The sequence below is a fragment of the Cyrtonyx montezumae genome, unplaced genomic scaffold, assembly GCF_038088225.1.
Source record: "Cyrtonyx montezumae isolate F1298 unplaced genomic scaffold, pur_monq_1.0 scaffold_36, whole genome shotgun sequence".
Lineage (NCBI taxonomy): Eukaryota > Metazoa > Chordata > Aves > Galliformes > Odontophoridae > Cyrtonyx > Cyrtonyx montezumae.
Window position 1 is genome coordinate 668,073 of NW_027072041.1, and position 27,080 is coordinate 695,152.

Genomic DNA, 27,080 nt, shown 5'->3' on the forward strand with positions numbered 1-27,080 from the left:
GAGAAACACTGCAGCTTTACCAGCAACTGAGGCACAACGGCAGTTACGCTTTTCTAAGACCTTGTGTTATCATGACCCAGCAGCCCTGACGAGCCTCCCTGTCCTCCCTACTGCTCTTCCCATTCAATCACAGCTCCTGGGGCTGTGGGAGGAAGAACAAGATGGAGCTCCTTAGCCCACACCCCCCCACGCCCCCTCGCTTTCCTGTAAGTTATCTAATCAGGTTCTATGGACTTTGCCTTGAATTCAGTCATAAAAATACCATAGGCACTGTGAGTTTCTGCTGCTTTGTCTTCCTTATTGTCCTCCCTGGTAACTTTGCCCTGCAGTGACAGAGAAGCAGTGCAGACAGGTGCAGAATACCAACCGCCCCCTCCCCCCCCCTCCCAAAGGAGTGAGCATCCTTTCCCTGCTTACCAGGAGGAAGCCCAAAAACAACCACCTGTGCATCCCAGAGGGGTGTGCCAAAGAGAGAGGGACTGAGAAGTCAGACTGGCTGTGCACCACAGTGTGCAGTGCTGTGTGAAATAAAGTAGGGACATTGTCAAGAAGGAAAGAGGGAATGGGCTCAGAGCCGTGTGCTGTCAGTGGTCCTGCCATGGGCGGTGGCATGCCCCTGAGTTTCAGAAACAGCTTTGCTTGGCTGAGGGTTGAGAAGGCCTATTTACAGAGTGCCTAAGGAAGAGCAAATGTCAGCATTACCCTAGTACAGCCCTGCAGGGCGTATTTTCAAAATGGAGAATTGCTGGCAAGCCTGTAATACCGCAAAGGGGAAATCCCTGGAAATACCAGGCCAAGTTGGCTTCTCTTGACAGCCAGCATCACCCTGTGTGTGTCAGACCCCCTTGGCCCACAGAGCCTCCTGGATGATCCCAAGGTCTTTCCTGTTCCTGCTGCGAGGAGGCAGGAGGCATGCCAGTGTAATCGCCAGCAGATTGCCTCAGCCAGCTGTGTGCTGCAGGAGCAGCTCTGCCTGTACCTGTGGGAAGCTAGTGGCACCTGTCCATGCCGTGCAGCAGGAGATAAGGATGCGGGCAGCCCTGCCTGCATCTGGAAGAGGCCAGCCTCATCCAACCAACTCGGCTCCTGCACAGCAAGGCATCATCCACATGGCCTCGGCAATGCTGGCTGCAGCATCTTTGCCAAAAAACACTAATCCTGTTTAGAAGTGGAAGACAGGAGCACTGAGCTAATGGGGGGGGGGGGGGGGTAGGGAGGAGAGGGAGGGAGGAGAGTTAAAAGGGGGGGAGGGCAGAGAAGGAGAGCAAACACACCAAACATTATTGGAGAAAAGTGGAGGACAGAGTATGGACTGTGCAGACCAACCTTGCACCAACCCAGAGCAGCTACAAAGAACTGTTCTGGGGTGCTCTCCCTCCACCCTGCTCCTTCACAGAAGGTCTCTTATGCTTTGTCACTCTCAGATAGATCCTCTATGAGATCCCCACTCTAGAAACCAGGGCTCACTGGGCAAGGATGAAGGCTTCCACAGAAGCCACTGTTGGCCAAGCAATACAAGTATATTAGAGGACCATAACTTGAGCCCACATGGTCATGCGGAGCACAAAACCTCCCTTAGCTTGCCTTTGAGGCATCCAAGTCCTTCTCCAGGACATCGTTTTCCTTTCTGGGCATTTACAAATGCCTCCAGTGCCCTCCCTACATCTGCAACACCAAAACACCTCAGCAGCTGCAGCTGTCAGGACAGGAACCTGCTTGCCCTCAGCAGAGAGCCAAGGCATTGGCAGCCCAGATATCCCATAGGCAAGTGAAAGATGGTTCTCATGCGGGCACCAGAAGACAGGTCCAGGGACCAGCAGCATGCATGGTGCCAAGAGAACTGCCACAAATCCAGCACAGAGCCAGACATCCCCAAATCCACTCATTATCCAGCTTCTAATAACATTACCAGATGCAGAAAAGTTCAAGATGTTATCCATTCACTGAAATGTTTCCCAGGGGACAAACCAGTGTGTTCAAGGAAGAAAATACGGGCACATAGTCAGAGAGCCATCATAAGTCTGGATAACAGATAGCAGAGAGTCCACTGCCTGGAAGCAGGAGGGTACCACCTCCTGCAGGGCTCAGCGAGGCACACATATTGCTGGCCTCCTCAGTGCAGCGGACCCATAAGAAACACTTAATCTGCAGTGTGTCTCCCACACGTGCAAGATAAGAGCAGCGCTGTGGCAGCAGACAGCTCGAAGAGGGAGGGAGGGAGGGAGCCCTGGGGGAACAGGATGGCCTTGCTTTGGCCAAAACATCCCGTCCAAGAGAGGACACAGCAACTGTCAGACAGTGTGGGCGTGACTGCAGATGTGCAGACCCTACAGATGTAGGATGCCTGTGAGAAGCTGGGCTGGGACCTGGGGACTTCTAGAGGAAAGCTCTCACAGAATGAGGACCCCGTGGGCTAGACCAGTACTAGAACCCTGACAGGTGGTCACCTTCTCAGTTCCTCTCTCTGACTCTTTCTTTATTTTTTCCTTCTTAAAGTTGTTAAGTAACACAAGGTTTATTGCAATTTCTTATGAACTCACATAGTTTAGCCATACAGCTTAGATGTAACAGTGACAATACTTCTAAAATCATTCTAGTACAGAGATTCTCATTAAAACTCATTACGTTTGGACCTTGAGGGCCTTTTGCCTTAATCTAACCAAGGCGATTGGTGAACCCGGTCACTCTCTCTCCCAGCACGGGTGGGACACGGCACCCAGCCACGGGGACCTGTCTGCGTGGTGCTGCCGCCAGCACGGACCCCCCCCACCTGCGCTGACATCCCTCATCCCCCACTTCCAAGACTCCAGAACAAAGGCTCCGCGTCCAACCCGCCGCATGCATATACCTGGGGCTGCCGTCGGGATCGCGGGCGAAGTTGACGGATGCCCAACCGCTGCAGAGCCAGGCAGGTCGGCCAGCACGAGCAGGTGCCGTGTGACTGGGGCAACGCCGCCCCGACCCGACGGAGCCCCGTCGCAGCGGCGAGCACCGCGCAGGACCGCCGCGGCCACGCAGCGATGTCAGTCAGCGATGTCACCCGCGCCCCGCCACCTCCCCACCGCGTCTCCGCGCTGTCCCCGCGCTGTCCCCGCGTCTGCGGATGGCGGCGGCCACTCCGCACAAAGCGAGGTGGGGCCGCCGGAGCCCCGCAGCGCCGCACCGGCATCGCCCTCGGCTACCCCGCATTGCAGCGGCTGCGGGAGCCTTCCATCCGCCATCGACTGTCCCTCTCCCAGCGGCGGCAGGTGCCCCGGCCTTATTTCCCCGCGCGCCCCGCTCGCCGTCCCACTGCTCACCTCGCTGCTGGCCGCGGGGGTCCGGTGTCCCGCAGGGAGTGCACATGGGGAGCCGCGCAGCGCCAGCCCAGCCCACTCCCCGCCCCGGCCCGCCCCCATGCCGCGCCCTCAGGCGGGGGGTGTCCGCGGCCGCCTGGTGCGGGCGCGGTGCGTGGTGAGCGCTCGTTGCTCCGGCACCTCGCCCTTCCCCGGCAGCCGCGCGCTCTCGCCCGACGTCGTCGATGAGCTGCGGTGCGGTTTGGGGTGCGTTTCTCAGAGAAACGCCTCGTTGTCATCCGCCCACCATCGCGGAGCTGCTGCCGCTGCACGGTGGGTGTGCGCGACCGCTGCGACCACGTCCGCCCTCGGTTCGTCGCCGTGCTGGCTCGCTGGCCCCCTGCAGCGCACGTCTGCTGGCACGCGTGGGCCCGGAGCAGCGCACCTTCACAGCCCGGCCCTGGGGCCGCTCGGCGAGTAGGTGGCGAAGCCCACGGTCAGCCACAGAGCAGAGGAGTTGTCCCCCGCCAGCTGCCCAGCTGACATCGCTCCGCTGCTGCCTGAGCGCAGCCTGCGGCGCGGCTGGCCCGTCCCCGTGCCCACGTCCCCACCCGTCAGTCGGTCGTGGCGGCTTTGGGCTGAGCCAGCGCCGGCAGAGCTGCAGGATCGTGCTCTCCAGGGCCGGGATGCGGCGGTTCGGGTGTCCCCACGCTACTCTGTGGTGCTGTGCAAATCTGCCAGTGCCTCCGAGTAGCTGAAGTCCTTCTGGTCTTCAGAAGCAACCCAGCACAGGAAGGATGCAGAGCTGTTTGAGAAGGTCCTAGGGAAGGCCACAAAGAGGATCAGAGGGCTGAGCACCTCTCCTATGGAGAAAGGCTGAAGAAGCTGGGCTTTGGAGAACAGAAGGCTCCAGGGAGACCTCACTGTGACCTTCCAGTACTTGAAAGGAGAAACAAAAGGGAGAACAACTTTTTGCACACTCAGATAGTGACAGGACAAGGGGGAATGGCCTTAAAGAGGGGATATTTAAGGTTAGATTATAAGAAAAAAAAATAGGTGAGCTGCTGGCACTGCTGCCCTGAGAAGCTGTAGGTGCCCATCCCTGGAGGTCTTCCAGGCCAGGCTGGATGGGGCCCCGGGCAGCCTGAGCTGGAGTAAGCTCAGCTCCATCCCACTCTGCAGAGGACAAGGGGCGCAACAGGCCTGCAGTAGGTTTCCATGGGGGAACCCTTTCATTAGCTACACCCAATTAGCATGGTACTTTACAAGGGCCTGCCTAGTTTCCACCTGTCCCACTGTAATTATTTTCAGCCCTGCAAAGCTGAACATCACTGGCTGTGGCACACACATGGTGGCAGATGGTGTGGAGGCATAGCCTGGACTGCAGGCATTGATTTACACATCAGCCTCGTCAAAACTGGCAGGCTTTTCAGAGCTTCAATGTTCAAGAGATTTTATTGTCTTGAAAACGTTATCAGAGATTAAGCAAAATACGTCTGCTGATTTAAATTTGCTTTTGGAGCTTCTCCCACAGAAAAGCACAATAAACAACACTTTAGTACTGGAAGAATAAAAAGAAAAGAAAAAAAAAACAACAATATATACATTTTTTTCAGCAAGAGCTCTGAAATTGTGCTGTCATTTTTTCCCAAGGGACCATGAACTCTCCTCAAGGAGCAAAGAGATTCTCTGGCAGTCTGTGAAGCTGGCAGAAGCAGCCTGGCCTGCAAGATAGAGCAGCACAAGCCCTGCAGACAGTACCTGTGACGGGCCCTTGTCACTCCCCTCTCATGGCAAGCCCCTGCTCTGTCATTCTCTCTGGAAGAGAAGCACAAGCTCAGGATAAAAATTAACCCAAGTCAGAAAACAAAAAATAATAATCCTGTTCCTGGCTCTGTCCAGGGCAGCACGCCAGGGTACAGGAGTGGATCGAGTTCCTCGGCTGCACATTGGCACTTTTGCAAGCAAGGGTTTAGCTAAAGTGTATGAAGGTAATGTGGGTCAGACCAAAGACCCTTCTAGCCCACCACTACCCAGGGCCAGAGCGGGCTGAAGCTTCCTGTACCTGTCAACCCAGGGGACTGCTGAGCCAGCAGAGGAGTTCTGCATAGTTTACAAGTGCCAGTGCAGGCAGGTGGAACTACTGGACTCCAGGTGCTCCATCTTAAAGTCTTGTTTTCCAACCACAACAGCTGGCTGTGGCAGCACAGAGTATCCTCATGAATTTCACGCAGAGATAACCTCTGTTCAGAACAGACAGTTAGCACAGGTCTTGCAGAGGCCAGGAGGACCAGCACACAGCTGAGTTAAACCTCCGGGCCCAGCTCACATCCTGTGACACCAGTTCAGTTTGTCAGCCCAGCATTGCTCAGGAGCTTCAGAATTTGCAGAGCAGAAGGGAATCAGAGCAGGGCCTGTGAGAGCCATTTCCACCACAGTTTAGGAAGGAAGTACTGGTTGTACACCAAGAAATGGTGATTAGTGGGCAAAGGAATGCCAGTGAACGTACACATGGAGCAAAACCAAGAACTAAAACTAGAACTGTAGGTATACTTCTAATTTCCATGTCAGGATTCAAAGGAGAATGCCTTCCAAAAGCCAGAAGTAGCAACAGTCTGTATGTGTGTGCATGCATGCATAACTGTATGAGTCAACTAGGTTAGCAACAGTAAAGAATCCTTTGTCTTTGGAGCTTCTCTAGTTGTATGGCATCCTATTAAAACTGATGGTTGTTTTTTTTTTCTTCAAGATCCCGTGACACTAGTAACACTTCTTTCTCACGCCACGCTGTCAATGTGCACAGCTTTTACTGACATGCAGTGGATCTATTTTGCTCTTGCCCATCTATCTGCTGCAGGGCTTCCACTCTTCCCAAAACCTCAGCTCCACTTTGAATGTAAACTCATCCTGTGCGTCAGCCACTCTAGTGGGCTCTGCCAGCTCAGATTTCTGTCCTTTTTCCAATCAGACAGTTTGGCATCTCTGTATCTCTGGTAGAGCTGGCACATGCAACATACCACAGGTGAACAGAGGCCCATGCTGCACTCACCATGGTCTGTGGCTTTGGCTGTCACCCAGTTGGCTGAGAGCAACATGGGCTGCGAATGCTCCTTTCCCGTTTCTCTGCAGGCACAGATGACTTAATACACATTAGGTTTAGAGGAGGTATAATTTGCTGAGTGGGCTCGGTCTAAAAATGTAGAGCAGATGTCTTCCCTTACAGCAGGGCCTGCCGCACGCTGTGAGTGCCTGCACTGCAGGCACACCTGGAATGAAGCACCACTCAGCAGGAAAGCAGGGCAGCAGGATCACGGTAGCAAAAAAAGGCTGCATTTATCTGAAGCACTTGATTCACTCTGTGTCTAATGGAGGACTGACCTGCAGGCCCAAGGCAGAAAAGAATGTTTTCAGATCCCATTCACTAGAGGCAGGAAAGGCACTTCTGTGCACTAGATTCATGGAAGCCAGCAGCTAATATAGGAAATAGTAAATTTTTTTTGTGTGATCTAGTCCAAATGGTTCCAACCCTACAGTGCCATATCCCATGGGTCAAAGCACCATCCACACTGGAAACTTGGGCTCAGCAAAGAGAAAAGATGGATTCCCTTCAAAACCTCACAGAAATCAAGAAAGGACATAGTCATGGATTTTCAGGAGGTGGCAGATAGATGGATGCCTGTGAATCAAAAGACTCAGCTGTCCCCAGCAGATCAAGCTGCCACACCACGCCCATAGCCAGCTGGCTTCATACCAAGATCACACCTCCTCTCTGGTGCAAACTCTGTGCCATCAAGGGTCTGGCCAAACAGCCAGCTCTGCTCAAAGCTAAACAAAGAGTAGTTCACAGCATTTTCAGGCAAGAGACACACCTTGTACCCCTATGGACTCCTACAGAAAGCTACTTAAATTGGAGAGACAGCTCCACCTTCCCACATCTCATTTCACTTGTCCCAGCCCGAGCCCCATAGCAAGATATCCTCCAGCTTCCAGGTCTTCTTCAGACCCAACCTGGAGGGAGCAGTGTGACTCAGCAGCTGCAGACTTAAGTGTATGCTCTTCTGGCAAGTAAGACACTGAAGGCACCATGGGGAACTGATTAGGTTCCCCACCTAACCAGTTAAGAAGTTTATTAGGTACCAGTGAGGAAATGCTCTTGGTTTATATTTTTATTTTTGTGAGTTTACACGCACCAAAAAATCTCTTTCAAGTCTCTTCAAGAAAAGCCCTGCCTGGTTGGACCATTTGCATCACATCATAGTACCACAAACATTTTGTCCAGTAGAACTTTAGCTGCATCCCTCAGTTGCACAGCACAGGGTGGATGGGATGGCTAAAATTCCAATCGATCACAAAGCCTGGCTAAATCCCCATATGGTCCTACATCTACAGCCTTGCTTCCAGAGGAAGATGAACTCCTCACAAAAATCTGTTCTCTATCTCTGTCACATGCAGAAAATTGTTACTGGAGATCTTCCACAAGGTGAAAGAGTAATGAGCTCCATCTTTGCTATGTCTCTTCCTCCTCTTCACTAATGATTTCCTCCAAGTCCCGAGACCCCCGCTCTGCTCTCCCTTTTACATAGGCTGCTTTGATCTGTTCCAGCTCACAGAGCTCTGTCTTCAGCTCTTCCCTGTGAATTCTCCTCCGGTTCTTCAGCAGTTTCATGGGGAAGGGGTTTAAATCATTGAAGGCAATGTTCATCAGCTTCCTACAATGGGAAAGAGGCCTGGTGAACCCATTTACTGGTTGAAATGGTAGCAGATACCCAAGTGTTTTAGGAGAGTGGGATTTCTCAGACCAACCCTCCCTGGTGCAGCTTGTCATATACTACCCTAGGATGCTGCAGAGAGTATTTCAGCTCTCTGCACTCAACAGTCACCAAGCAGCAGAGTCATAAAGGAATCACATGCAATTGCTTCTTACACAAGCAATCCAAGGGAACCTTTTAAAGTACACTTTTAAGGTATGCAGCACACAGTGAGGAGATGGGCTACCCAAAACCAACTCTGATGACTCATCTTCCTTGGAGGAGCAACAGTCTCTATGCTTGGCTCTTCTGATTATACAACTGTTCTTCTCAAGAACTTGTCTGTGTTCCCAAATACCCTCATCACTTCAGCTGTAAGAAGCCCAGCAAGTAGGACTTCCAAGTTCCAGCTGCTGAAAGAAGAGGGCTGGCCCAGATTTTCTGACCAGGCCTGTTGTAGCATGACTTTGTACAAGCCAAACAGGCCTTAAAGTAATACCACGCAGGTAAAGTCAGAAAAGAGGCACTTAGGTCTATGTCCCATTGACCTACTAATGTATACATCTCTGTTAATAGGCTAGTCACATCTCTTTTTAGGTTGGTGTAACAGCTGAACAAGTATAGACCTAAGATAGGAGATTGACAACACCCTGCAGTCCATCCTACCTTCCATCCATGATCATCCTTGTGAAAAAACGTAGGTACTGGTAGATCTCCACACTGTCATGAATCCTTAGGATTTCCTCCTCGTTGTATTTAAAAATTGCAAGAGCATAGCGGAAAATCACCTGAAAGGTTGAAAGGCAATTCAGTTGGCAAAGTCTTAGGTAGTTGAGGGATCAGGCTCTCTTGGCTTAAAATGTGGGATAAGGGATATACACTACAGTACATGTGGTTGCTGGGCTCCTCCTGTACTCTGTAGGCTGCATTAGGATGGGCCTAAAGAAGCACACAGCTAAACCCAAAAGAACAAACCCAAGAGAACAACCCTCCATAAGCTAACTTACAACTCTAGAGCATACCAGAGCCTCCAAAAGTACCCTAAAACTAATCTCACAAGGGTTTTCCAGTTGTCCCTATGCAGAGGGACAGTGCAAGACTCATAATTATTTGCAGGAATATTAAATCTCTGCCCATCTTCTGATCCCTGTATCTGTCCACATTCAGCTGTGTCTGGGTTGTAGAGCAGAGAACACCATGACTTTTCATAGAACTGTTTGACAGAAGGGCTGTGTGTTGTCATGTCAAATGTGGTGCAAATGGAAGGAAGGCCAAGATTAAGGGTTTCACCTTAGTTCCTTCATACAAGAAGGCATCCCACACTCGCAGGAGGATGTCACTGACCAAGCTGTCCACAAAGGCCACCAGAAACCAGTTGAAGGTGATAAGTGAGACATCAATCTGATACTGGTCAAAATGAGCCATGAGGCGAGGCAGCTTCTCTGCTAGGAAGTCTTTGAAGACTCTCTGATCTACCTAAACTTGACCAAAAAGAAAAAAAAAATTAATCAGCAACCCTAGAGATGAAGGAGAGGAACAGTGCAGCAGAACAGTGGGCTATGAATGCCACTGGTGCTGCCTTCTAGCCTAAATACATCCCAGGTAGAGCACAGCATCTCACTGACTCTCAGCCTCTTCTGAATTACTGAGCAGTAAACTTCTGTGTGGTACCAAGTGAAAAGCATGGAGCTGAAGCAGGGCTGAGATGTGCAGAAATGTGCTCTTCTCACACAGAAGAGTGAGAAGAGTTCTCAACCATAAAGTCACAAGAGAAAACACTGAAACGTCTTTCCACATTACTTTTATATTTTCTGTGATGTCATCAGCAACCAGCAGAATGACAGGGACTAAAAGCATGCCCAGGACTGAATGACTGCATATGACCTAACAGACTAAATACGTAAGACCCCTCTCTGTCTTCACAAGAAAGAGCTAATCTTCTTACTTCACTTCAGTGCTGTCTGTGCTTTGCTTGTAGCTGCATGAACCTAGACACAAAATGCAGCTGGTGAGATCCTTTAATCAAGTTTACAAAGGCTTCATCTCAAGGAAACTGTGGTTTTGTGAGAGGAAGTGTACAGAGCAAGACCAGGGTTAGGTCTTTCCCTACACCATATCATATTACCATACCAGTTCTGTCAGCCTACTCACCTTTGGCCCTCCAGTACAAACCAGTCAAAGTGATACACTTTGGTCTTTCAAGTCCGCAAGAACTAAACCTTAACATTCTCAGCCAACTTTCACTTTATCAAGCCAGCTCAAAAAGACCCTAGACCTAACTCTTTATTTACATCTTGAACTAGATTTTCAGAGGCCAGGAAGTCTTTCCAAAAAAGGCTCACCGATGGTCATTTCTCAGCAAACATAGGAGAGCCACCTGTCTTTTTTTTTCCCCCAGTTCCCCCCCATTACTTGACAAGTAATGACTGCAGTCTGTCAAATTTCACTGTCAACACTACCAGCTCCAGACCACTACACCATAGACATTTTGCTGTCTGCACAATAATTTGGCTGCTTCCCAAGTCTCCGTGGACTGCCCTTTTCCCACAGACTGGGAAACATCATGGCCCTGTCCCAGTAAACACCAGACAAACAACAGCATCACAATCAGTCACCCTCTGCTACTGATGCTTATAGCCTATACTGTGCGCCCACAACAGTAACCCTTTTCTCTGTGAGATGATCATGCACAACAAAGACACCAAGGTCATGGGCAGGCACAGCAGACTGGGTGCTGCTGGGTGTGAGTGCTACTGTCACACCATTCAACTACACTGAATGTATCTTGGTTCTGTGTCCATCTGGAGGGACAACTTACACCTGATACTAAATAACATGTCTTAAACTTTGAAACCTGTGGACTTCAAACAGGAGGGTAAAACATTTTATATAAAATGGCCACAGAGTGTTCTGATCTGCAGGGAGCTCCAAAGCCAAAATTAAACTGCATTTATTTATAAACTGAAGCACAATGAGTATAAAAATTCCTCCATCTGCACAGGGCACTTCAAAGATGGAGAGCAGTTTCCAAAGTAACATCAGCTCTAGAAAGGCACTTTATTCATATTTGGTTCTATGTCAGAGTTAGCCACTTCATTTTTACTGGGTCCTCCTTACAATAAATAACTGCACGTTCAGTGGGCACCTCTCCCATGACTAACCTGACATCTAAGTGATTATTCAAGAGTGGTGCCCCATTTCTTAAACAACTTTGTAACAGTAATGGAAAAGAACTATGAACTGATGTCAACTGTCAGAAGTCACACGCACTGCAAGCTGACCACTTGTTTTGAAATCTTTACTGTAAATCATCACATCAGAGTACAAGCAGAAGTGAGAGTGCCCAGCCCACCTGTGATGTTATCAGGGTGTCACTATAGTAGTCTGCTGGCATCAAGTTTTCCACAATATGGACTAGACACCAGAAAGCACTTTCTTCATCTTTCAGGACCAGCAGGGCAACAGCTGCCAATCTGTGACAAAAAGACAAAGTAAGGCAATACCACACTGTAGGATGAGAGACAGTTCAACACAGGAACAGGAGAATCCAACATTCTTACTGGCCTGTCTCTAGCTCTGTGAGGGAGCACAGCTGGTCAGAGAATAACCTGTTCTGCAGGTTTCCTAAGGAACCCAGGGTCTATGCTTTCCTTTCCTGTGTGCCTCTGTCAGCAAACAGGAAGCATGAAAAACAGAGCTTCTGCATCAAAACCAGGCTCCCAACCTAACAGAATGTTCTGCAGAGATACTTGCTTTTAGCAAAGTGAGCTGATAATGGCTATTTCACTGTGGGAAACAACTCACTCAGAGACATTTCATATTATGTGATGTGGCTCACTTCATTCTCCCATCCATCCACCCTTACTCCCTTTAGCTCTGACTTATCTATCTTTATCAGGATGGGAAGAGTTCAAGGCTGGAAAAGCATACAGAGGCTGGATCAGGCTTTCAGCAGTGTGATCTAGTGGAAGGTGTACCAGGGAGGCAGGGCAGGCTGGAACTAGATAATCTTTAAAGGTCCCTCTCAATCTGATCAATTTTATGATTCTGTAACATCTAATATCAAGGGATTTCTAGAATGGAAAACATCTTTCTGAAAGCCATCCAAAGAGCAATAGGAATAGCTTACACAGATTTTCCTCACGTGAAAATCCATGACCAGAAACTCCCTTCTTGCAGCTAGTGATGGTGCCTCTTTTCATAGGTTACCCACTTCTAAGTCTGTTTTTAGCTTTTCTGTAGCCAAAATTCAGGAATTGAAAGAAGCTTTTAGATTCCCTGAGCCTCACAGACTGATACAGCTGCTGCTGTTCAGCCTGGAGGGGAGAAATTTCCAAGAGATCTGGTGGTGGCCTTCCAGCATCCAAAGGCTAAATGAAAGAAAGGGGACAGACTCTTTATCAGGAGCTGCTGTGACATGACAAGAGGAGATGGTTTCTCACTAAAAGAGAAGACACTTAGATTGGATATAAGTAAGGAGAGTTTTTTTACAATAAGGGTAGTGAGGCACTGGCACAGGTTGCCCAGAGAACTGGTGGATGCCCTGTCCCTGGAGACATTCAGGATCAGGCTGGACAGGACTATGGGCACCCTGATCTAGCTGTAGGTGTCCATGTTCATTGCAGGGGAGATGGACTGGATGACCTTTAAGGGTCCTTTTCAACTCAAAGTTTGATTCTGTAATTCTTCATCAGATACAAGATCAATTTCCTCACCTTCTCTTCATGCATCATCTGCCCCAACTCCTAACACTTCCTATCATTTCCTCCAACCAGATGAAAGCAATCAGTAGGGTGTTCTCCTGAGCACATTATGACTCACAGACTCAGTCTATCTCTCATGACATTAATCTGAGACTGTATCACTCCACCTCCTATAGCTTTTCCTTCCTATTTTGTATCTTACAGAAAAGACAAAAGTGCATTCTGTTGCTTGCTACAACACTGCAATAACACTGGGTGGAAAAAAGACACCACATGCAGAATGCTGCAGAAAAATTCCTAGAGCTAGTACAGATCTAGAGAGAGACAGGAGCCTGAGACTGTTCGAATCACAGCCTGGAGAAAGCGTCTACACTGTCTCAGTGCTATCCCATGAAGAAGCAGCACACCTGGTTCCTCACCTGTTCAGTCCCTGGCAGTAACCAATGGCAGGATTGTGCCAGGAGAATGCCAGAAGCACCCTTCGGAGCTTGGGGATAAGCTGGGAAGTGGGAGATGAAAAATGTTTGTTGTTGGTCAGTGTCCGGGGCAGGTCAAGCTCAATCTGCCGACAGGCAGGGTGCTCAGTGTTCTTGCTGTGCCCTAACAGCCGCTGGTAGTGGTCAGGCAGGTAGCTGCAGTGCCGGCTGATAATCCACTTCCACACCCACTGCCGATGCTCCACAGGAATGCCACTTCGAATAAGGCTTTTCAGCTCTGCAGAGGGACTCAGTTCTCCAATGCTATTCCACCTGTCACGAAGGGGCTTCTCCACTACTTCCTGACTCCGCAGATTGTTGGATTTCATCTCCAGGGCTTGAATTTTGGCCAGAAGTTTCCAGTCCTCAATTTCATAGTCAGGTACAGTCATAAAGCCATACTCATCATACTCACTGGAAAGCACAAGGTAGAGGTTAATTCAAAGGCCAGTTCTGGTCCCCGTGTCAAGGGACACTGCCATACTCCTGTCACCCATGCCAGAGCACAGGTACTTCTCTGCTTCTCTGGCAGCCATGTGCATAAGCCTGTCACGTCTGTTGTCAAAGAATCATCAAGACAAATGGTAGCCTGCATCAATGGCATAGACAGACACACGAACTCAAGTGCAGCTCTGCTCTGACCTGCAGTCTGACCACAGCAGACCTTTTCTCTTACCCCATCTGTTCTCCTACTCACAAGATAGCATTTTGCTCAACTTGTATATTCCCTCCCTGCCATGTCCTAGCACAGGGATAGTTCTGCAGGAAGGGACTACAAAAGCTTTGAAGCATCAGAACAAAGAACAGAGGGTAACAGTCCCTTCAGGTGTCTCCCATGCACAATGCAAATCTCTTTCTAGTCAGAAAACTCCAGGAGCAATGATAGTAGTGCTTGTTGAGGGTTTGCGTATCCTCAGTCCACAGACCAGGCTATTTATCAAATGTCTCACAGAATCATACGGGCTGGAAGGGATCACTGGGAATCATCAAGTCTATGTATTTTCATAGGTTGCACAAGAAACAAGTCAGTCCACGTTCATGCTTGTTTTATCTTTAATAAATATAATAGGTATATGTTAGAAATTTCCAATTAATACAGTATTAATCTCTGCTAACATGAGGAGGTAAAGGGATTACAGCTCACCTCTACTGTAATACTTGCTCGTCGCAAGGCAGGGCAAGAGCCATACACCCACATTCATAGCACTGCTCAAGTGAATCACCAGAGAGATCAAACCTGGGCTACCTGGAGAATCTGAGTCTGATCAACCAGTTGTAATAGAATCTGCTATGAATCTAGGGCAGTAACTGTGTAGAAGAGCATAAACACAAATGCAAGGTCCTCAGCAGCACTGGTAGCAGAGCACTCTGGAGGTCCGCAGTCTAATCCCACTTGTTACCGCAAGACCGACAGAGTTAGAAACAGGGCAGTCATGGTTTTGTATGACTACATCTAGAAAATTCAATGGAATAAATATTCTCTGCTTTCCAGGGGACCTCTCCTGCATCTCTGTACTCGGCTCTGGTGAGGCTGCACCTCAGGTACTGTGTTTAGGCCCCTTGCTACAAGAAAAGCCACTGAGGCACCAGAGTGTCTCCAAAGAAGCAAAACAAAGCTGGTGATAGGACTGGAACTTAAGGGGAACAGTTGAGAGTGCAGGGATTGTTTAGTCTGGAGTAGAGGAGGCTCACAGGAGGTCTTATCACTCTCTACAGCCACCTGGAAAGAAGCTGTAGCGCGGTGGGAATCAGCCTCTTCTCCCATGGGACTAGTGATAGGGCTTATTTCATTTTTAACAACCCTTCCTGCAGTGATATGCTACTATCAGCAGTGCGTGGTTTTCACATTACCATGTTTCCTCTACCTCTCCTTGTAAGGTCATGTCTCCAATTCTCTGCTATAGACCTGTCTCAGATCTTTCTTGCCTGCTGATTCCCCTCCACTGACAGACTCCTGCAAAGGTATGAATATCCCCAAGTATGTTACCTCACAGGATTAAGGTTCAGATCTTCTGCTTCTTCCTTCACATCCCACTGGAGTGCTTCCTGGATGAGGTTCCTCACCAACTCAGCATGGGAGCTGGGGAGGCCACAGACAGTCTCCTGCAGCTTCCGCAAGACTGTCAGGTATTTGCTCTCCATCTGGCAGTTTTGGGCTTGCAGGTAGGCACACTGATGGGAAAACAAGAAGGAATGAGTTAGCTCATTGACAGTTCTTGCTGTATTGCCACTGCACTCTACTATCCCGGCCCACAATAAAGGCTCCTGAATGGCAAGACCCCAGAAAACACATCCAACAGTTTTCTACAGCCATGTGAAGTTCAGATGTGAATGAACCACGACTGTCAATAAGCAAACATAAATTTCAGAAGTGAGCGCACAACAGAAGTTGTTTTTTGAATGAGAAACTTAATACAGCAACACCTGCTTATCTACTGCACTGCATTAGTGGGTGGACATATCCCAGGCAGCTCACCTCAGAGCCACCACTGCATCTGAGTTCTCCTCAGGGTTTTTCCCTGCTGCTTAGACAAGTTCTCTAATGCAGACTGAGCTGTATCCTGAAAATATACACCACTCAAGGGACTGAGTTGGAACCCCAACAACTTCAGGATACACAGCAATATCACAAAGTGAACATGCTCCTGTATGTATCTCAGTACTATTGTACTATTACACAACATTTCTCAAGCACGGGAAGCTCAATTGAGTTCAAACAGAGCAAAACTAACACACTCCAGGGCATGCACAAAGAAAAGGGGGAGGGGGGGAGAGAGAGATGAAAAAAGGGGGAGGGGGGGAGAGAGAGAGAGAGAGAAAGAAAAAGAACCACTCCACAATTCACAACTGAGGCCATACAGGTGACAAGATTCACCCAGTCAGTGTTTCACAGGAAGCACAATGAAGATACCATTGCTGTGTCCCACTGAGCAGAACAACACAACCAGAAATCACAGAAAGAATAGGACACAGGACACTGTCACATTACCACTTTAATCAGCATTTTGCCTTAAGTAGAGCATGTCAGTCTGATTATTTCCATTCTGAAGGTGACAGCAGTTGCATGATCAGAGAAGGGCAGTAAGTTGAGGTGGACAGGGTTTCAAGAGACTGAGAAGCAAAAAAGAATGACAGTAACAGCTTAGAAACAGCTGTTTGCCCTGTTCCAGAATACAGGGCTATGGAAACATTCCTCAAAACCTAGTAAGGAAAACCCAGGAAAAAACTAGAGAACAAATGCCAGCCTAGACCAGTGGTTTAGGACCAGAAAGACAAGTCTGAGAATAACTATATTATATATATATATAAAATATATATATATATAAAATATATATTTTATATATATATATATATATATATATATATATATATATATAAAATATGCACATTTACAACACAAGAAATAAAACCAGAGCCTGAAAAGAAGAAATTAACTCAGAACTAGCTTCAGGATCTGAGAGAATTTCTATCTGACAGCAACAGGCCTTGTGCAGAAATCAAAACTAGATGAAGCCATGACTTAGCCTGCCAAGTCTCAAGAAACTTTTCTCATTCTCTAAGCATAGAAATTTCTTTATTTGTATCCAAACATATAGCTGAATCTATAGAAGGACATTGAGGCCCTGGAGCGTGTCCAGAGAAAGACAAGGCTGTGAGAGACCTGGAGCACAAGTCTTACGAGGAGCGGCTGAGGGAGCTGGGATTGTTTAGTCTGAGAAGAAAAGGCGAAAAGGCTCGGGGAAACCTTATCACTCTCTATAACTCCCTGAAGGAGGTTGTTGGGGGGGGGGGGGGGCGGGGGTCAGCCCCTTATGCCGGGTAACGGTAATAGGACAAGAGGGAATGGTCTCATGCTGCACCAGAGGAGGTTCAGGCTGGATATTAGGGAAAACTTTTCAAAAGAGTGGTGAGGCGCTGGAACAGGCTGCCCAGGGAGGTGGTTTAGTCACCATCCCTGGAGGTGTTCAAAAAACATTTAGAAGGGACAAGGTTTAGTGGGCAATACTGGTGGTAGGTGGATGGTTGGACTAGATGACCCTAGAAGTCTTTTCCAATGTTAATGATTCTGTGATTCATAAGACTGAACTTCATAAGCATTTTGCTTTAACTGGAGGAAACAAAACAATCATATATAATCTGAGAACAATGCAAAGCAAGTAAATGTTAAACTAAAAATAATAATTAAAAAAAATAGGAAGAAAACTTCTTCCTGGTGTGTTTCGTATAAAAATCTGAGTACCCTCTTTGGAAAGAACTTAGCAAAAGCTGTCTCCAGGGAAAAGGAATTATTTTGCCTCACCTTCATCAGAAGGGCTTTTTCATTCTCAGTAACTCTTGTCCAGAGTCGAGTAACCTGGTGGATCTCCGAGTTGAGAAATTGGTTCTGGGTTTTGTATGCATCAATATCATCCTGCCACAAAACAAAACAGACACTAAGAAAGTTTTTGAGGGTCCCCAGACAGACTTCCAGCATGGAACGAGTTAAGGACAAGAAAATATCTCAAAAAGCATCATGTTCTCGAGACAAGACAGGACTTTCCAGGACAAATACTGTCTACAAAGAAAATAAAGGCATAGTATTAAATAGAAGTGTCATGAAAAGAGAAGATACTTGGAAAAAGCTAGCTGGATTTAGAAAACGTATGCACTTATAAAATGTAGAGACAGTTGGATGAAAGAAAGCTAAGAAAACAGCTAAAAAAGATGTTTTTTGGTTTTTTTTCCTATTTTTTAAGAAACAGATGCAGTTTCAGCCCCATAGCTGGCAGGAAAAAAAAACACTCCCTACAACAAAGTGGCTCCTTTGGCAATTCTCCACTCCATGCTAACAGTTTATTACAGCAGTGCATATGATAACAGTAAATTGGCTGGATTTGAAAGAACTGTGATGTGTTGGGAAACTGTTTGTAAGAGGGAAACACACACCAACAAGGCCAGTAAAACAGCAGTTTAGACTGCAGTTAAGCGAAACAGGAGATTGAACAAAGAGGCAGGCACTCAGTGTTGTCGGGAAGTAGAGCAAAACAGTGTTTTCTCTTCCAGGCTGAAGCTGAGCTTTTGAGAACCCTATCAGTACCAGGTGGGGCCCTCCCTCCCTATCTCTAATACACACAGAAATAGAAACACATTCTGTACTTTCCACTAGAAACAACCTCCCACTGAACCAGAGGATAGAGGAATGGGAGCTCCCAAATAAACTGTGCCACCTCCACACACCTTCAGGTGTGCAATCTCCTCCTGTTGTTTATACAAGGTCTCTGCAGCAATACTGTTTGCTTCTTGCAGGGAATCAGAGAGTTCTCGGGCCCGCTGTTCTGTCAAGGCCACGATGACTTGCTGTTTGGCATGGTTCTTCTCCATCAGAAGCTGCACATGATCTTTGAGTTCCTGGATATGGCTGTCTCTCAGAGCAAGTATCTGCTCAAGTTCCTTCTTTTCCTGCTCAAGAGCTTCCAGTCGACTGGTGAGATCTGCAATTTGTCTCACTTTGTGGCGCACTAACTCCAGCCTGTCCTTATCTTCTGCTGCAGTAAGATACATGCTAGATACTCGCTTCTCCTGCTGGGCTGCCTCCAGGGCTTTGTGGAGAAGCTTAACCAGTTCCTGGAAAGAGAAAGCAAACTCATGACATCACAGTGCAGCTCAGGGCACTGGCATTAACAGATGCTACAGACCTGCCTTGTAACAAGCGAACAGCTAAAGAACCTCAGCATCTCAATACTGACTCCTCTCCAAAGGAAAACTGAATAGAAATTGCTGTATTCATTTCAGCTTTCCCACTGCAAAAGTCCTCCCTTACTCCAAGCCAAATGAAGGTATGAAAGTTTGCCCAAGCACTGTGCTGCTGATTCATGCTTTGCTGTCTCAGACATTTAAGGAAGCAAATCAAGGGTGGAACTTAATTACCCAACATGGGACCTGGCTCTCTTGGGTCTTTTGCTGGAAGATATACCAGCACTACTCGGGGGGCCTGGCACTGCTCCAGGCTTTTGGAGAACGGCATCACTCAGGAGAGAAAGCCCGTCCAGTGACTCATGCACTGGGCTTCTGCAGTCCCATCACATCTTAATGGTGGACCGCTGTTCAAAAAAAGCATGACACAACTCAGCCTTGCAGCTCCTTCCAGTATTACAATACCTATCTATCCAGGACTGTACTTCATATACCTGTTAAGCAACATACAGCAGCATGACAACTGCAGAACACACCTGAATTTTTTTAACCTCTTTTCCAACATGTCTGCTAGATGTGTTTCCTAGCAATGGCTGACAGACATCCATGTTTCCCTTGTGACAGGGACCGTCAGGTTATGTACACAAGGCTGAAACCAGGAACTTCAGCAGAGTGCCTGCTCAGCCTAACACCAAGATCAAGGGAGTCCCTGTGACCACTTTAGGGGTCCTGCCCTTAGAAGCAGCAGATTCTCCACCACACTCACCTTCTGTGACTTGACCTCTTCTGTAAGCGTCAGCATCTGTTGCTGTAGGACGCTCAATTTATCCACTGAGTTCCTCTCTCGGGGCAGCTCTTCTGCCAAGCTACTGTTCATCCACTTGGCTTTCCTAAACAAGTTCAATCTAGGCTCTGTCCCCCCATCCTCTGGGGTCTCCTTCACTAAAAGGAAATACAGTTAATTTACACGGAACTGAGTTTCTTGCAGTGGACTGCTACATCTTGCTATGAGGGAATTCACAACAGCTCCAACTAGAAGACTGACACACAGGAAAAAAACATTAACCTGCTGGGATTCACAAATAGCAGGGATCAGAACCACAAGTGCCTCCAGAATACATAAATTGTGATGTTACATGGTGCCTGTAAACCCTCCTTTCACCCTACCTGTCTTGCTTGCAGCAAATGGAAGTTAGCATTTGTGGAAAGTGCAAGCTGAACTCAGCAGCTCCACCCTACATTTGGGAAGAAAGGGTTAAGGAGAATGAGACTGTGCAGCAGTTTAACTTACAGCTCAAAGAAATAGGATGGGCTAGCAATATGGATTATATTTTTGCCTCTGGAAAAGATTCTACAGGTAAAATACAGACACAGCCTAAAGAAGAGTAAAATGGGTCTTTCTTGTGCCAGCAATGTTCAGGAAGAAGTGAGACAACCTGGTCAACCTTCCATGTCTCAGAACTGTTTGCCACTCTATCCTTCACTTTCCTACTAAGTCTGACTCTGGTAAATAATATCATACCCCTACACGTCTCGGTAACAGGCACCTGTACTCTGTGCTTCCACTTCTACCTCTTGTTCAGGGTGCTCCTGGAATTTACTGAAGTTGAACACATTCCCATCATTCCCCCAGAGTTGCTTGGAGCCGCAGATATTGTAGACAGTGTTTCTGGAACAAGAAGAGATCAAAACAGACTAGTGAATAGAAGTAGTCATGAACACTGCAGCCAGTGTATATTCAAATTACCCAGTGACACACTTTTCCTTGTTTATCTTGCTTCCTCACATTTCATCCCTCCTCTTAGAACCTGCCTTCACCATTTGATTAAAGATAAATAAATAAATAATGAACCATTCACGGCACTGGTGGATATAAGGGGAGTAAATTTGAAACTTTGTATTAGGAAGATGCCACAAAATTGCTACCAGTATAGCCAATTGAATTTGAGAAAAAGTGATTTTCCAAGGAATCTACAGCTCTTTACATAAGGCCCGGACAGAAGGCAACAACAGATCAAACAGCCATTCCTTCCTTCCTTCTCTCTCTCTCCTCTTCCTCCCTTTGCTCAGTTCATTGCAGAAGCCCTTGGATAGAAACAAAAGCTTAGCTCTCTACAGCACTGCCAAAACTGCAACAACAATCACAGCTTCTGAACCACATTTAATAACCTTTCCACAATTAATTTGATAAGCTTTGATACAGTAAAGAGATTCTAGAATAAAACTGCAATCAGATCTAGAAGGAGTCCATCACAGACTTGACACTGCTGCTTTCAGACACTGCCAGGAGAACTGAAAGATGAGGAAACTGAAAGGATTATGAAGACTCAGTAAAAAGGCACTATTTTTTGTAAAACCTACACAAGAAAGTGAAAAAACTGCCCATTTCTATGCAAGCCTTCTCCCTTCCCATCAGCTGAAAGAAAATAAGCCCCTTGTTCTAACACTTACAAAAGACTTCATATTAGCTACTTCTTTACTGTTAAAGAAGATGGGACTTAGATAACTATTCTTTTTGCCTTTCTACTGTGAGGCTCTAGAGCAAGAGAGCAGAAATTTCTGACCTCAGGAAATGTATTGGCAGAAGAGATCAGCAGACCTCCATTCCCTGTAGGCTGCAGTGGGCATTCATCTGATGCAGTTTTCCTGCCTTTCTTTATCTCATGCTACGCTGTTTTCCCCATGAAACCAGAACAACTCATGTATCTGATGAACTTAGCTGAAATCAGACACTACACAACAGAGCCTGCAGAAATGTTCATAGAACCAAGGTAAAAAATCCATCTGATGATGAAAAGAAGCAATTATTACTCAAGCTAGCAAAAACAAGGCTGGGTAGGAGTTGTGATTACAGTATTTTTACTCAAAGTACAGAGGAAAGAATGTCTACCTTGCAAACTTGAGATTGCTACTGTTTGGTACCATAGGTGGTCTCTCTTCCTACCAGTATCAGACTATACCCAGAGCAGTAGTGGTACAAAACTACAGCCAACCTCCCCATCAAAAATGTTTGGCAAGTGCCAGGCTACCTACTGCACCTGTGACCACTGCATGCTGATGGCTATATGTGTAAATAAGTGATGAGGATATGCTTAAGGACACTCTAGTGCAGACTGTCTTTGAGCAACAGTAACTGCTCAAGGTTTGTAAAGTGTAAACCCACAACCTGCCATCACAAACATGAAATCAGTACAGGCTGGGGGACTATTCACATGCCTGAAACCTAGCCAAGGGACAGCAAGCTGTGTGATGTCAGGGCCTTATTACGGGTTCTAATGCCTTGTGCTTGAAGTACCTGCTCTGCAAAGTATTTCAGGTCCTTTCAAGCCACTGGAAAGGGCTTTTGTTACTAACCTACAGAGTACAGTTCAACCTGCCCAAGAGTCATTCCAAAAGCAATGTTCAGATGCACCACAGAAGGTAAGCAAATCACCAGCTGCACCTAGGAAAGCTTAATCATGCTCTAAGTCTGTCTTTAGGATCTCTTGCAAGACAGCTAGGTTTTGCGAAATGCTTTACAACAAGGGAATACCAAAGGAGTTCCAATAGAAAGTTTGTTTCTTCATAAAACTGCTTCATGGTTTATATACCTAAAAAAAGTGTCTCAATTCATATAACATAGAATAAGCGAGTAACGCAGAAATGGGCAGGCAAGCATGTGAACTGCACTGCAACTCTCCTCATACACTTACTGTATCTCTGTCCAAGGGTGCTTGAGGGAGATGTTCTGCAAAGTGGTAGCTGTTTGGGGTGCAGGCAAAGAGGCTGCCTGTAAACCCACCACTTCTGTTGGTGTTTTGACAGGAGGCAGAAAGCCCTCATTGTCGACAACATCTGCGTAGAAACAAAACAGAACACGAAAGGCAAGTATCCAAGACAGTCTTTCATTAGACTTTGACTCCTCTAACGTAACTTAAGAACCACAACATTTTCTTACATGTAGGCATTCTGTGTACAACACGTTAGGAACAAAAGCAGCAGAGCAGGTTTCCCTTATATAAGATCAAATTACAGAAGGTTCCATGTAGAAATAAATTACCTGCTCAGGGACTACCAAATGACTTCAAGCACTTGTACGTGAGAAAGACTAACATTAAGAAATCAAAATTTGACCCCCTAAACAAATAAAGAACAGAGTTACTGCTGTTCCCTACCCCAGTCACAGTGCTTTTTAATGTGTAGGTAACAGTTCACAAGTAGTTTTGTTGTAATACTGCTGCTTATCATAGTGAAATGACAAGGTATTGAAAGGCAGACATTTAGCAGGGAGCAGGTTGGTTGTTTTAAATAAAACATCTAGAGTATCCAGTCATAGCTAAATGTATGAATGCTCTGCCTCTACTCTCCACTGCTCCACTGGCCACCATACTCAAAACTTCTAGGAACATGCATCTTTATTCCACCACCACTACAAGACTCATTTACTACAGATTTCACAGGGGAAAGGGATATCACCAAATATGCAGGCTTCATGTGCGTGAGGAAAACCAAGAGAGGATTCACAACCATAAGACACCTGAATACTGACTAACGCATGCTGTGCTGGATCAGGAGATGGTGTATTCATGTTCATTTCCTGTGAAGCCATGACCTCCAAATATCAATCTAGGCCTTGGTAGTTGGTACATGCTTTTCAATAGCTAGGCAATGCATCCACCCACTTAGAGATGAGGAGCACCGGGAGGCTGAAAGCAAATGAAGAGCCAACATACATGACACTTACTTGTTCTGCCAACTAGAGGTTCATTTACAAGCTGGGAGTTGCCCACGGGAAATCTGCTCTGAGCACTGTAAAATTCCCAACGTCTCATTTGTAGCTGCTGCAGCCAGTACATCATTGCCTGTTTGCTGATTGCCTAAAATAACAGAAAACAAGAAGAAGCAGGCAATCTTATCAACATAAAACATAATCTGTAGGGCCGACAACCACTGCTCTGCCCATATTAGCAAAAATAAAATCCACATGAGTCATACTTATGCTACATTCTCCAGCCTCAAGTCTTAATTTGCAAAGACAATGTAAATCTTCTGCACGGCCTTAGCAAGAGAACCTCAGTAGACAGCTGACCAAATTTTAACTGTTCCTGGTTTACTGTGCTCAAAGATTTAAGCAGAAATGTCAAGATTACTTCAAGTGAAAATCATGAACAGAGTTCTCTTAATAGAGACATTCAGAGAGATAAGAATCTAACTCAGCTTCCTACTTCAGGAACCATTTCATACACAGAAATTCATTTCTATTCAGTAAGTTATGCATGGGCACAGGGCTCTTAAATTACTTCAGGTTCAGCACTGGGTTCGTCTTTTACTCGTATTCTGTTCAAGAAAAGCCATCTCAGTAATGGAAGCCCAGTTTTGCAAAAACTGTGCAAGAAACTTAGATCTACAAGTTAACAGTCCAGGCTGAGAGGATTAATACAAAACTCAAGCTGAGGTGCATTAGCAGAGACGTATCTGTCCTAAAGAGAAATGTTTTGTAACAGCCCTTAAGTGAAGGTGCTCCCTCTTACCTTTAAAGTAAAAACTCTGTTTGGTGTTCTGATCTCAAAAACCCCTTCATCATTTTCCACTTTGCAGTCAAAGCTGGCACTGGAGAGATCAATAGACCCCAAAGGGTTAATGTCTTGTGCAGTCCTGTAGTACAGTAAGTGACATTTATTTTCATCATAAAAGAACCATCGAGACTTCCAAGTCTTGATTGGACCCCTGATGCCTAGCTTATTCAGATAGCCACAGAGTTTTTTTCTGTGTGTTTCTCTGTTGGTTTTCAGCTGTGTATTTTCCACTTCTCCAGGAGAGGGAAGCACATCTTTCTCTTTTGTTGAGGCTCCATTGCTACTACTGTCATCTGAGTTCGGCTCTGTTTTCTTGTCTGGAACTCCAGAAACAGAAGAAGAACCACTTCCTGGTCCTTTCTTCATCTCTTTCAGGAAATACACTCAGAATCAAATTGAAACAGGAAAATCTCCAGGTGAATGAGGTACAGCAGATACCAACTATATCAACATTATTGTGCAACCTACAGAAGACAAAAAATGAGGAATATGCTTAGGTCTCATACATGACAAAAACAACCAAAAAAATTTCCCAGCGTTCAAATTACCCAGCAGAGGTCCCCAGTGTCTATTTTATACTTTTATCACTGGTTATCACTCCTTCCCTTCTTGGGCTCTAAAGACCTCAACATCTCAGTTTTCTGTCTACAATTACTAAACAGTCTCTACTAGCAGCAAAGAAACAGTGCTACAATCTTTCAGGTGTAAAGAATAAGTATATCCTGTGAGCCTTTCAAGTCAGTAACAACAAACAGGGCATTTGAAGTCACAGACAAGAGTATTAAGTATTAGCTGCAAAAAACCAAGGTAACAAGCTCTGAAGGGATGCATATTCAGGTCAACCACTTTCAGGTAAGCTTACGACTGTATGCTCAGTTAATATTTTAAACCAATGTACCTGAAGAAAAACTCATCCTTATACTTCACTTATGTCAGGTGAAGACTGCTGTTACAAAGCCTGCATACCTGGTCTTATCCAGCAGGCCTCATATGATGGATTATGCAACAGAGAAAAGGATTCTGTGATTCCTACTAAATAGACCTAGTTATTCCATTGCCTAATGCACCCATCTGGGTTTCTGAGAGGAATGCAATGTGTTGAAGAAAAACAGAAAAGTAAGGCTGGAAGGGATTCTGGTAGATTATTATTCCTGTCCTCCCCTCAGAAAAGGGGCCAATTTCAAAGCTGTACCTGACTACTAGGGCTCACATCCACATTAATTCTGAATTCATGCTAGGATGGCAAACCTACCACATTTCTGGGCCAATTAGGAAGAAAGACTTTTTGCTCACAGCTGCAAACAATGGCCAACTGTCCTAGCAAAAATAAAAATAACAACATCCCTGAATAACACCTATTAATAATTTGGTAGGGTTTATTATTTTTTCTTAAGTAAAAGCCTATTCTAAAACTCAAATAATGAAAAGTCTGCCAGAGGCTCCAGTTCAGACACTGCAGTTTCAGAAACAAATACATAAGTAAATAAATTCTTGTAGGGTTGAGTTAGTGGAAATCCAACTGCAGCCTCAAAACCGCTGACAACAGGTCAATGGGGATAACACAAGGGAGTACAGAGAGACACTGGCCAAGCTCATGCTTTTAGGAACAATATCCTTCCTACTGATATATGCTTACAGGCATCAGTGCTGTTCAAGCTCCATCATTTTAATGCTGCTTGCTTACTCCTATTCACTCATTTACTTTTCAGAAAGATACAGATAATGTTTGTTTGTTTTTTGTTTTCTTGAACTTCTTTTATCCACACTCCTACTGCTGAAAACAAAAATTCCAGAAATAAGCAGATGCCACCTCAGAAGCTTAACTGCCATGCTGATTTTGCCTGGTGCAAGGCAACCAGTATGAGGAAGAAGCTTCCACACCAGCATAAGGACTTCCTGTACAAAGTCCAAGGACGCCAACACACTTCTACCTCTGTCCACACTAATGCTCCATGGGTCCACCACGCTGGTTCAAGACCCTCGTTAGAAGTCAGATCTGCGTTTCCAAGCACTCTAGAGAAAAGTCTCACCTACTTGCAGGAACTGGAGATGCCCCTGGGAGCCACAGTCTGCTGTTGTAGAACTGCAGGCACCCCAAGCCAGGGAACTACAGCCTCCAGAACAGATCCGACAATCACAGGAGCCTGTGCTTCAAGCCTCCCCCTGCCCAGCCACTGCCTAAAAGAGTCGCTCAGCTGAACGCGGCTCTGGCACTGACTCACCGACGAAAGGGGAAGATCAGGATGAGCCCAGCACAGCCGTTTCTGGAGCTGCAGGCACATCACGCAGCTCCCCCCGCCCCCCCAGAGCCGCCCAGCCCAGCTGCATCCCTGCCGGGGCACAGCAGTGCCAGGCACCAGGCTGCACAGCCTGGCGCGGGAGGGTGGGGGGAAGGGGGGCGGGAAGGGGACCCAAAGTGCCGCCCGGGAGCGGGGGCAGGCACGGGACAGCGCGGGGAGGGGGGGGGCGGAAAGCGCCGAAGGGCGCGTCCCGAGGCCGCGAGCTGCCACCGCCCCGCGCTTCCTGCCCGGCAGGGCGCGGAGCGGCTGAGCGAGCAGAAACAAGTAAATCAGCACAGAAGGTGGAGCTCGGAGGCATGGAAAGGCGGGGCGTGAGGTCGGAATCCACAGCGCTGCCTCAAAACGCCTCA

At 46.8% G+C, this 27,080-nt stretch overlaps 2 protein-coding genes across 4 annotated transcripts in view; both read right to left on the reverse strand.

Moving 5' to 3' along the window:
- The window catches only part of CORO2A (coronin 2A), a 52,889-nt gene extending 49,576 nt beyond the window's left edge, over positions 1 to 3,313 (reverse strand). The window contains exon 1 of one of the 2 annotated variants that reach the window (XM_065745631.1): positions 3,300 to 3,313. The gene's annotated coding sequence lies outside the window, so the exon portion shown is untranslated. Of the gene's footprint in view, positions 1 to 2,848; positions 2,874 to 3,299 lie in introns of those variants that run through there. The other variant, XM_065745632.1, reaches the window with a different exon arrangement.
- Positions 3,314 to 7,431: 4,118 nt separating this feature from the next.
- On the reverse strand, positions 7,432 to 26,743 carry TBC1D2 (TBC1 domain family member 2). Of its 2 annotated transcripts, none has more exons than XM_065745623.1 (14): positions 26,465 to 26,743; positions 24,386 to 24,894; positions 23,599 to 23,731; positions 22,568 to 22,709; positions 20,423 to 20,544; positions 19,642 to 19,817; positions 18,420 to 18,806; positions 17,503 to 17,613; positions 15,190 to 15,374; positions 13,146 to 13,616; positions 11,376 to 11,496; positions 9,314 to 9,499; positions 8,690 to 8,811; positions 7,432 to 7,984 (listed from the first exon to the last, which is right to left on the reverse strand). In XM_065745623.1, the coding sequence occupies exons 2-14, from the start codon at positions 24,794 to 24,796 to the stop codon at positions 7,783 to 7,785; spliced, it is 2,769 nt and encodes a 922-aa protein (XP_065601695.1). In that variant the 5' UTR covers positions 24,797 to 24,894; positions 26,465 to 26,743; the 3' UTR covers positions 7,432 to 7,782. The 2 variants fall into 2 exon arrangements, with proteins under 2 accessions (XP_065601695.1, XP_065601694.1); XM_065745622.1 differs by having other exon boundaries at positions 26,461 to 26,743.
- Positions 26,744 to 27,080: the final 337 nt, after the last annotated feature.

Bases quoted from the DNA above. Each gene is read 5' to 3' on its own strand.
- TBC1D2 (XM_065745623.1), bottom strand. From the start codon at position 24,796: ATGAAGAAAGGACCAGGAAGTGGTTCTTCTTCTGTTTCTGGAGTTCCA. The intron at 13,617-15,189 runs GTAACATACTTG...TGTGCTTTCCAG, and splicing joins CTGAACCTTAATCCTGTGAG to TGAGTATGATGAGTATGGCT. The intron at 11,497-13,145 runs GTGAGGAACCAG...TTTTTGTCACAG, and splicing joins TACTGCCAGGGACTGAACAG to ATTGGCAGCTGTTGCCCTGC.